General features: G+C 45.7%; 1 protein-coding gene across 11 annotated transcripts in view; it reads right to left on the reverse strand.

The window, feature by feature from the left end:
* The window catches only part of LOC131942397 (potassium channel subfamily T member 1), a 63,499-nt gene that overhangs the window by 28,431 nt on the left and 22,741 nt on the right, over positions 1 to 12,327 (reverse strand). For 5 of the 11 annotated variants that reach the window (XM_059302242.1, XM_059302239.1, XM_059302240.1 and 2 more), the window contains one exon: positions 5,612 to 5,976. The exons of 5 other annotated variants lie outside the window; for them this stretch is intronic. In XM_059302242.1, coding sequence (XP_059158225.1) covers positions 5,612 to 5,718 — 107 coding nt within the window. In that variant the 5' untranslated portion in view covers positions 5,719 to 5,976. Of the gene's footprint in view, positions 1 to 5,611; positions 6,090 to 12,327 lie in introns of those variants that run through there. One more of the 11 variants, XM_059302241.1, reaches the window with a different exon arrangement.

Here is a 12,327-nt window from a genome sequence, read left to right on the forward strand (position 1 = left end):
GGAGGGGAGGGGAGGGGGTGTACAACTGGTCATGTGACTGGGGTACGTCAGGAGGGGAGGGGAGGGGGTGTACAACTGGTCATGTGACTGGGGTACGTCAGGAGGGGAGGGGGGAGGGGGTGTACAACTGGTCATGTGACTGGGGGGAGGGGTGTACAACTGGTCATGTGACTGGGGTACGTCAGGAGGGGAGGGGGGAGGGGGTGTACAACTGGTCATGTGACTGGGGGGGAGGGGTGTACAACTGGTCATGTGACTGGGGTACGTCAGGAGGGGAGGGGAGGGGGTGTACAACTGGTCATGTGACTGGGGGGAGGGGGTGTACAACTGGTCATGTGACTGGGGTACGTCAGCCAACTGTACACAACAGATACCACACACATTTTATAAATCCTACAGTCGGGTGGGGGGGAGTAGGTGACCTGTCACTGACCTGCCATTAACCAGCAAACGACATAAACTCCAACTATTGTCCGTTCTTTTTACAATCCACCAAGTAATTTTCTAACACTAATATAAAATAAGTTAATCCCCCAAAGGAAACTAAAGTTAAACGTCTATTATTTTAAAATCGCTTTAAAAACGATGTGCTCATCCCCCTCCCAACTCCCGCCAGCACGTGCTGATATCGGCTGCTAGTCGAGGAAAATATTTTAATTGTTTTTTTAACGAACATTTAGTGTCAGCTGTTGCTATCTTATCAAAACTATCGCCGGCTCATTATTTTATTTCGTGGGCTCTTGTTCGTCTTTCATTCGAGGTTTTGGGGGCTTTGTTTTTGTTAGGCAGGCAGTTGGTGCAGTTCATACAGCGTCAGACTGACATAACTCTTCATACACCGACTGACATACGTCTGACAAACTGACAAAACTGTTCGTACACCGACTGACAAAACTCTTCACATATTGTGTCCACCCTACATTGTGTCCATCACACATTGTGTCCACCCTACATTGTGTCCATCACACATTGTGTCCACCCTACATTGTGTCCATCACGCATTGTGTCCACCCTACATTGTGTCCATCAAACATTGTGTCCACCCTACATTGTGTCCATCACACATTGTGTCCACCACACATTGTGTCCACCCTACATTGTGTCCATCACACATTGTGTCCATCACACATTGTGTCCATCACACATTGTGTCCACCACACATTGTGTCCATCACACATTGTGTCCATCAAACATTGTGTCCACCCTACATTGTGTCCATCAAACATTGTGTCCACCCTACATTGTGTCCATCACACATTGTGTCCATCAAACATTGTGTCCACCCTACATTGTGTCCATCAAACATTGTGTCCATCACACATTGTGTCCATCACACATTGTGTCCACCACACATTGTGTCCATTACACATTGTGTCCACTACACATTGTGTCCACCCTACATTGTGACCACCCTACATTGTGTCCATCACACATTGTGTCCATCACACATTGTGTCCATCACACATTGTGTCCACCCTACATTGTGTCCACCCTACATTGTGTCCATCAAACATTGTGTCCATCAAACATTGTGTCCATCACACATTGTGTCCATCACACATTGTGTCCATCACACATTGTGTCCATCATACATTGTGTCCACCACACATTGTGTCCACCCTACATTGTGTCCATCACGCATTGTGTCCACCCTACATTGTGTCCATCAAACATTGTGTCCATCAAACATTGTGTCCATCACACATTGTGTCCATCACACATTGTGTCCATCATACATGCAGGAAAAGCTGTTGTCGACTTTTATATTTCTTTCGCCTTGTCATCGCCTCTCCCCTTACAAATGGAAAACTTTCCCTGCACCGTGTTTTGAGGACTCGCTGCTCCTGTCGACTGAAACCCTAGCCACGCCCCTGACACAAACACCCAGCGTCTTGTATGGGGGGTGAGAGACAACGCATTAGTCCAAGTTTCTGCCTGCTGTTCTATTTACCTCCCACTTGAGCCACTTAGTTGCGGGAAATGTTGGTAACTGCTGTTGAATCAGCCTCCCACTTCAGCTACTTAGTCTTTGGAATTTTAAAACGAAGAGTAACCGTCGTAATGAACTGTGGAGACGGACAGGCTTCGGTTATCTGCTCGAGGTATCTGCTGAAGTATCTGCTGAAGTATCTGCTGAGAACTCAGGTGCGAGTAAATATGGGTCTCGAGCATTCAAGGTAAACTCGCGGTTTTAGAGTCACGTTTTCATGCTGACTTTTTGACTCTGGTTTTCCTGTAAGTAATGACGCCGCAACATTTGAGAGAGAAAATAATAAAAGTTATGATATCTTATGGGTTCTTATCAGTTAGTCATCATGCCCTCGGAGTCGCTATCACAAACAACGATAATTGTATCCATAGGCTGGCCTTAAGTATCGGAGACTACGTTACCAGCTGTGGGTTAGTGTTAGGGTAAGGGTAAGGGGTAGGAGATGGGGTTGGGGTTGGGGTTGGGGTTAGCTATGTGGCTCTGGTTAAACTTTCAGTATCACATGGTGACATTTGCTGACATATCGTGACATTTGCTGACGTATCGTGGCATATCGTGACATACCGTTAAGTAAAACTACAGAAATATCAAGATCATTGTTGGATAATTCCGCCTGGGAATCTAAACGCAAATCCTGGGCCGCAAGTCGAGAAGAAGCAGATGTTGCCGATGTATCAGGTCCCCTCACTCCATACAGCTGATGGACCCGGGGGGGGGGGGGCAGGTTGGAATCAGGTGTGTCGCAGGTGCTGACAGGGTTTGTAACCCTGTCGTGTAAGGGGCGCCACTCCTGTTGGATTTCGGAGTTTTCTCTCCTAGATGGGTTCCTGTCCCCAAATATCGAGCCTCATCTGCCCAGGGATTCGAACTCGGAACTTTACGGGTTAGCTACAGTCGGTCATGGTCAAGTTTGTAAGCCACTACAAAGATCAAAGTCGAATGTAAGCAAATAGAAAAGTCTTTTCGCCTATGTGTGGGAAAAGGTTATTGAAATGTAAGTAACTACAAAGGTCATACAAAGTATGTAAGTAACTACAAAGGTCATACAAAGTATGTAAGTAACTACAAAGGTCATACAAAGTATGTAAGTAACTACAAAGGTCACTGTGGAGTATGTGGGTAAATACGAAGGTATTTAGACACTAATGAGCACATGAACTACTCACGTGCACACCTTGAGCTGCACGTGATTGTTGCTGACACAAAAAGTACTCACACACGCGAGTGTTACGTAATAAACGAGTGGTGTGAAAGGTGCAACTGGCATATTTATGTCTAATGACACACAAAAAGTTTCGCATTTATCTTTATCATCATTAGATATACCAGCTCTCCGTCAGCATAACGTTAATAGAAGCTGATATAGGCGATATATCAGGGAGATGATATAGGCGATATATCAGGGAGATGATATATCAGGGAGATGATATAAGCGATATATCAGGGAGATGATATAGGCGAAATATCAGGGAGATGATATATCAGGGAGATGATATAAGCGATATATCAGGGAGATGATATAGGCGAAATATCAGGGAGATGATATATCAGGGAGATGATATAGGCGATATATCAGGGAGATGATATAGGCGAAATATCAGGGAGATGATATAGGCGATATATCAGGGGGATGATATAGGCGATATATCAGGGAGATGATATAGGCGATATATCAGGGAGATGATATAGGCGATATATCAGGGAGATGATATAGGCGATATATCAGGGAGATGATATAGGCGATATATCAGGGAGATGATATAGGCGATATATCAGGGGGATGATATAGGCGATATATCAGGGGGATGATATAGACAATATATCAGGGGGATGATATAGGCGATATATCAGGGACATGATATAGGCGATATATCAGGGGGATGATATAGGCGATATATCATGGAGATGATATAGGCGATATATCAGGGAGATGATACAGGCGATATATCAGGGAGATGATATAGGCGATATATCAGGGGGATGATATAGGCGATATATCAGGGAGATGATATATCAGGGAGATGATATAGGCGATATATCAGGGAGATGATATAGGCGATATATCAGGGAGATGATATAGGCGAAATATCAGGGAGATGATATAGGCGATATATCAGGGGGATGATATAGGCGATATATCAGGGGGATGATATAGGCGATATATCATGGAGATGATATAGGCGATATATCAGGGAGATGATACAGGCGATATATCAGGGGGATGATATAGGCGATATATCAGGGGGATGATATAGGCGATATATCAGGGAGATGATATAGGCGATATATCAGGGAGATGATATAGGCGATATATCAGGGAGATGATATAGGCGATATATCAGGGAGATGATATAGGCGATATATCAGGGAGATGATATAGGCGATATATCATGGAGATGATATAGGCGATATATCAGGGAGATGATATATCAGGGAGATGATATAGGCGATATATCAAGGAGATGATATATCAGGGAGATGATATAGGCGATATATCAGTGATACACAAACATTCATGACACTGTCCGGGTGGGGGTGTCTAGCACATTTACATAGATATATGCTTGGGTTTCTTTCATACATACTACACATACGTGCATATATATATATATATATATATATATATATATATATATATATATATATATATATATATATATATATATGTGTGTGTGTGTGTGTGTGTATAAAATTAATGTGTGTGTGCCAGTGTTTTATGTGTCTATACATACACATACATGCACCAACACGTAGGCTACATACAGGCAACATAAACTATCATTTGGAATGGTTGTGTTCATTGTTTTAAAGATGCCTTATCCCGCTGCTGGGAAGAGATAAGCTGTTTTAATTACTGTTTTATTGTTTTATAAGCTTATATGGGGGGGGGGTACAACTGTCTGAAAAAAATGGACAATTAAAATGTCCAAACAAATTAAATGAGCTGATTTTATAAGTAAACTAAGAACATAGATGAGGGTTACAGCTAGGATATGTCTAAACATATGTCTAAACAAACAAACAACGGAGACTCCCCAACCCTACCCATAGACAGACAGAAAAATACTTGACATCTTAAACGTTTTATTAGCTCATGCTTTCTAACTTATTTTAAACAGCACAATCTAGACCATCACACTCTGAAACACATGGATAGACCAACCCCACCCAACAAAAGAACACACCCACCCCACAAAAGGACACACCCACCCCTCAAAAGAACACACCCACCCCACAAAAGGACACACCCACCCCACAAAAGGACACCTACCCGACACATTGACACACCTACTCCACAAATGGACACACCTACTCCACAAATGGACACACCTACTCCACAAATGGACACACCTACTCCACAAATGGACACACCTACTCCACAAATGGACACACCTACTCCACAAATGGACACACCTACTCCACAAATGGACACACCTACTCCACAAATGGACACACCTACTCCACAAATGGACACACCTACTCCACAAAAGGACACACCTACCCCACAAAAGGACACACCTACCCCACAAAAGGACACACCTACCCGACACATGGGCCCACCCATCCGACACATGAACCCACCCACCCAACACATGGACCCACCCACTATCCTGTACCTACCCATCAACGGGCGAGTCCACATTGTACGGGCTGTCACTGCTGTCTGACTCCGAGTCAGAGTTGAGTCCGTACACATCTGTCACCGTTTTATCCTCAGATAAATCCATTCTTTATCCAGCGGCACGGGGCTTATCCACACAGAACACAATTTGTTATCCACAGAACACAATTTGTTATCCACAGAACACAAGTTGTTATCCAATAACACAAGTTTGTTATCCCATAAAAAGTTTGATTTGACCGGCATCAGTCATAAAGTTCGAGCCAGCAATGTTTATTTCTGCTCAAGTGACCAGAGGTTGACCACGTGAGCCTCTTGACCACATGGTCGTAAACTGGCCTGGCGTCGTAAACTCCCTACACCTCTACACCAGAAACAAACAAGACACGAAGGTGAGACGAGAGAAAAAAACCCACAAAACTCCTGAGACGATTGTAACACGTAGGCGAATCCCCAGGGCGGGGGTGAAAAACGACGTGACCACGTGACCTCGGCGTCATTAACTGTACCTGCCTGTGTAACATCTACCTGAGGTGACCAGCTGATGTGAACGATACTGTCAACGGCAGACGATAGCGGATATTTGGCGCTCGCTGGGATGGGTGCTGCACCTCCACGCTAACACACGTGAGCGGGGGTGGGGCAGACAGTAAGGGGGTGGGGCCGACAGTAAGGGGGTGGGGCCGACAGTAAGGGGGTGGGGCCGACAGTAAGGGGGTGGGGCCGACAGTAAGGGGGTGGGGGCGACAGTAAGGGGGTGGGGCCGACAGTAAGGGGGTGGGGCCGACAGTAAGGGGGTGGGGCCGACAGTAAGGGGGTGGGGCCGACAGTAAGGGGGTGGGGCCGACAGTAAGGGGGTGGGGCCGACAGTAAGAGGGTGGGGCTGATCATCTCAGGGTGCGGGGTTAACGGGCTGGGTAGGGCTGAGAGGTGGTGAGGGGATAGGGCTTGCAGTTGGGTTTTGTTGAAAGTAAAGTTTATAAGATAAAGTCAACGTTTCACATTGGTCAAAAGATTCCCTTGCAATTTAATTTATTTTTAAATTTACAGTCCCTAACCCTGGCTGGCTTTATTTACCTCCAGCAGATGAAGAAAATAAACATTTCCCTAAAACTGCCTGACAAAAGTCAACCATCAATCAAGCCTGTCAAAATTTGAAACAAATCCTCTCACAAAGCGGTCACAAAACCAAGTTTTTAAAAAACTTTTCCACTCACCATTTTCTACGTCAGACAAGGACACAGGAAATCTATAAATAGATGTGAGCACTGTTTTTAAAGCACGTGCCTAGTTAAAGCCAAAAAAATTGCCGGCGAAAGTGTTTGTTTAGAAATTACGTTTTTCCTTTTTAATAACTCTCTGGAGACATGAGTTACCTCAGGCAAAAACGAGTTACCTCAGAAAAAACAAGTTACCTCAGAAAAACAAGTTACCTCAGAAAAACAAGTTACCTCAGACAAAAACAAGAGTTACCTCAGAAAAAAAAACAAGAGTTACCTCAGACAAAAACAAGAGTTACCTCAGACAAAAACAAGAGTTACCTCAGACAAAAACAAGAGTTACCTCAGGCAAAAACAAGTTACCTCAGGCAAAAACAAGAGTTACCTCAGAAAAAACAAGTTACCTCAGACAAAAACAAAAGTTACCTCAGACAAAAACAAGTTACCTCAGACAAAAACAAATTACCTAAGACAAAAACAAAAGTTACCTCAGACAAAAACAAAAGTTACCTCAGACAAAAACATGAGTTACCTCAGACAAAAACAAAAGTTACCTCAGACAAAAACAAAAGTTACCTCAGACAAGTTACCTGCCCGACTGTGGGAAATAGCTAATGATTTAAACAAGTTGGACGTGACAAAAATGTCCTCTAGGCGGTATGCGTTTGTCGACTAGACCCAGGCTAAAACTAAAAAATGAGAACACAGACTGTAGCGGTCTTAATTGTAAACTTTTCTTTTAGTTTGAAGAATGTATGACGTCACTGTATAGGCACGTTCTAAAGTTTACAGAGAACAAACAGACAATTTTTTTAAAGTTCACCAGGTGCGACCGTTCGACACACACTCCTAGGAGGTTCCATCCCACATCCGGTTGTATCACCCACACGGACAACCATGAACCAACCAGCCAACCATCATTCAACCAGCCAACCATCATTCAACCAGCCAACCATCAGACAACCAGCCAACCATCATTCAACCAGCCAACCATCATTCAACCAGTCAACCCTGAACCAACCAGCCAACCATCATTCAACCAGTCAATCCTGAACCAACTAGGCCAACCATTAACCAGCCAACCATGAACGAAACGTCCACACAACAACTCTACTATATTGATACCGTTAAGCGAACACCGAACTAAAAATAGTCATACCCCCCTCCCCCCCCCCCCCCCCCCCCCCCACACACACACACACACAAGGTAAAAATAAATTAACCTATTTTCTTCGAGTAAATCGGAAGCACAAAATGGCCGATAAATATTATATTTCAGAAAGTACAAACTAACCGGTAAATTTACGACAAAGTGCGAGTGAAAGCGCTTACCGGCTACAGTTGTGAGTTTTACAACTCCAGATATCCGGGCCATTACACATGGCGGAGCCGGATATTTCCGGTCGAAAAATGACAACAACAAAAAAAGATGATTAGGCGTGCAACACCTTCAAGTGTCTGACTTAAGAGAACACGCGGGACTGGGGGAACTGGTCAGATGACGTCACAACGGTTCAAACAGTGACGCGGTCATGGTCTGATGGACATGGGGGTCACGGGCTGATGCACACGGGGGTCACGGGCTGTCGTTTGGTGTCCAAACGGGAGGGCGATGTGTATGCTGAGGTCACGTGTCGTCGTAAGGGGTGGGGTGGGTACACCGTATGTGATGGGATAGAGGGGGGTGAAGTTTGGGGTCCTGTCCAGTTTAACCCAGCCACATTTTGCCAGCTCCAATAATTTAATGCACGCACGCAAGCTTAAGGGTTAGAGTCAGGACTAAAGGTGCCCAAGTACAGACCTTTTTCATGCAAGTTGTTTAATGACATGTCCCAATTTCAGTAAAATCTTAAATTTTTTAGGTTTAGTTTTTAGCGGGGTCAAAATTGGGGAGAAGGGAGATCCATAGTGATATAACATCTGAAGGTCACATAACATTCCGAGACAGGTAATATACACGTGTTTCTGTATTCGCTACAGAATGATCACAAGTGTTACGTAACCTTTAGCAAGCGGATACGGTTGTGTTTTGGACAATTAGAAAATTCATGGTGTGGTCACAAGAACACGTTGTTTTGTAAATCAGAGTAGCAGGCAGGGGCAGATGGGGCATCAGGCAGTGTCAGATGGGGCAGATGGGGCATCAGGCAGTGTCAGATGGGGCAGATGGGGCATCAGGCAGTGTCAGATGGGGCAGATAGCAGTGTCAGATGGGGCAGATGGGGCATCAGGCAGTGTCAGATGGGGCAGATAGCAGTGTCAGATGGGGCATCAGGCAGTGTCAGATGGGGCAGATGGGGCAGATAGCAGTGTCAGATGGGGCAGATGGGGCATCAGGCAGTGTCAGATGGGGCAGATGGGGCAGATAGCAGTGTCAGATGGGGCAGATGGGGCATCAGGCAGTGTCAGATGGGGCAGATGGGGCAGATAGCAGTGTCAGATGGGGCAGATGGGGCAGATAGCAGTGTCAGATGGGGCAGATGGGGCATCAGGCAGTGTCAGATGGGGCAGATGGGGCAGATAGCAGTGTCAGATGGGGCAGATGGGGCATCAGGCAGTGTCAGATGGGGCAGATGGGGCAGATAGCAGTGTCAGATGGGGCAGATGGGGCAGATAGCAGTGTCAGATGGGGCAGATGGGGCATCAGGCAGTGTCAGATGGGGCAGATGGGGCAGATAGCAGTGTCAGATGGGGCAGATGGGGCATCAGGCAGTGTCAGATGGGGCAGATGGGGCAGATAGCAGTGTCAGGGTCTCCAATAAAACGTGTGGTACCGACCGTCATACTAAGCGTGCGAGTGCGCCTCACAGACTTGACATTGTGACCCATAACGACCCCGGTACGACCAAAGATTTCTCCTACCTTAGGTGAAGCGGTACAAATTAGTTACGTAATTAGTTCTAGCACTTGATGCGATATAAAGAGTTAAAAAAACGGAGGGCGACGGGTTAGACCAAGGTATAATTATTTCATGAATAAAATATGATTTTATTGTTCGCTTTATGGGTAGGATATTTTTAGTTTTTAGTTTTTGATGGCGGGGGGGGGGGGGCGTTAAAACAAAATATCTGGGGAATGTGACCTCTAGAAGATGTAGACTGTCCATCGTGGTCAACCAACTCCCGGCTAAATTTGTTGATTTCTCGGACCGTTGTTCAACCAACTCCCGACGATCCAGATTGACACGAGCAGGACAGCAGCATTAGTTAACTCCTGGCTGTAAGTAGACCCTAGCAGGCTTTAGACAAAACTTTGAACGTTACCAACACAACGGTTTGTGTACGTCATTAGTTAACTCCTGGCTGTGGGTAGACTCGGGCAGGCTTTAGACAAAACTTTGAACGTTACCAACACAACGGTTTGTGTACACGGGAAATAATGGGTTAAAACATTTGTAATATCCCGAGTCAGCTGTAGGTTGTTGGTCTACATTAGAGGTATCAGCCACTAGGGGATGGGGCTGGTGTACAGTTGGGGTGGCTGAACTACTGTGGTCAATCAACTGTGGTCTATCTACTGTGGTCTATCTACTGTGGTCTATCTACTGTGGTCTATCTACTGTGGTCTATCTACTGTGGTCTATCTACTGTGGTCTATCTACTGTGGTCTATCTACTGTGGTCTATCTACTGTGGTCAATCTACTGTGGTCTATCTACTGTGGTCTATCTACCGTGGTCTATCTACTATTTACCTAATTAACAAATTAGCAAAATGAAAGTTCCGTCACCCCAGAAGACGACACAGTAGTTACCCCTGGAGCTAAATGTTAGTACGTGCCAGGAAAATGTGTTCCGTCAATTGTGGAGGGTTAAAAGGCAATTAATTTTGACACGGCTCAAACTTGCAGACGAGTTCACCTAAAAGTGCAGACGTCGAACTGACAACCTAAAAGGTGCTTGCAACAGACAGACTTTCAGACACAGTACAAGCACGCAGACGTCAAACTGAAAAGTCAAACAAACAGAAAAGATTTGCAGAAGTCACAACTTAAAGACGTCAAACAACTGACTGGGACTTAAATTATAGGTAATACAGACAGGTTAGACGCACAACATTTTGTGCGAGAGTGGTGGCGTCCCAACTGGTGCCATAGTCACCACCACATCAGTCAGTCACCACATCAGTCAGTCACCACCACATCAGTCAGTCACCACCACATCAGTCAGTCACCACATCAGTCACCACATCAGTCAGTCACCACATCAGTCAGTCACCACATCAGTCAGTCACCACATCAGTCAGTCACCACATCAGTCAGTCACCACATCAGTCAGTCACCACATCAGTCAGTCACCACATCAGTCAGTCACCACATCAGTCAGTCACCACATCAGTCAGTCACCACATCAGTCAGTCACCACATCAGTCAGTCACCACATAAGTCACCACATCAGTCAGTCACCACATCAGTCAGTCACCACATCAGTCAGTCACCACATCAGTCAGTCACCACATCAGTCAGTCACCACATCAGTCAGTCACTACATCAGTCAGTCACCACATCAGTCAGTCACCACATCAGTCAGTCACCACATCAGTCAGTCACCACATCAGTCAGTCACCACATCAGTCAGTCACCACATCAGTCAGTCACCATATCAGTCAGTCACCACATCAGTCAGTCACCACATCAGTCACCACATCAGTCACCACATCAGTCAGTCACCACATCAGTCAGTCACCACATCAGTCAGTCACCACATCAGTCAGTCACCACATCAGTCAGTCACCACATCAGTCAGTCACCACATCAGTCAGTCACCACCACACCAGTCAGTCACCACATCAGTCAGTCACCACATCAGTCAGTCACCACATCAGTCAGTCAGTCACCACCACATCAGTCACCACATCAGTCAGTCACCACATCAGTCACCACATCAGTCAGTCACCACATCAGTCAGTCACCACATCAGTCAGTCACCACATCAGTCAGTCACCACATCAGTCAGTCACCACATCAGTCACCACATCAGTCAGTCACCACAACAGTCAGTCACCACATCAGTCAGTCACCACATCAGTCACCACATCAGTCAGTCACCACATCAGTCAGTCACCACATCAGTCAGTCACCACATCAGTCAGTCACCACATCAGTCAGTCACCACATCAGTCAGTCACCACATCAGTCACCACATCAGTCACCACATCAGTCAGTCACCACATCAGTCAGTCACCACATCAGTCAGTCACCACATCAGTCAGTCACCACATCAGTCAGTCACCACATCAGTCAGTCACCACATCAGTCAGTCAGTCACCACCACATCAGTCACCACATCAGTCACCACATCAGTCAGTCACCACATCAGTCACCACATCAGTCAGTCACCACATCAGTCAGTCACCACATCAGTCAGTCACCACATCAGTCAGTCACCACATCAGTCAGTCACCACATCAGTCAGTCACCACATCAGTCAGTCACCACATCAGTCAGTCACCACATCAGTCAGTCACCACATCAGTCAGTCACCACATCAGTCAGTCA

The sequence above is a fragment of the Physella acuta genome, unplaced genomic scaffold (genome assembly GCF_028476545.2).
Source record: "Physella acuta isolate Inbredline_101_S28 unplaced genomic scaffold, ASM2847654v3 ptg000405l, whole genome shotgun sequence".
Taxonomy (NCBI): Eukaryota; Metazoa; Mollusca; class Gastropoda; family Physidae; genus Physella; species Physella acuta.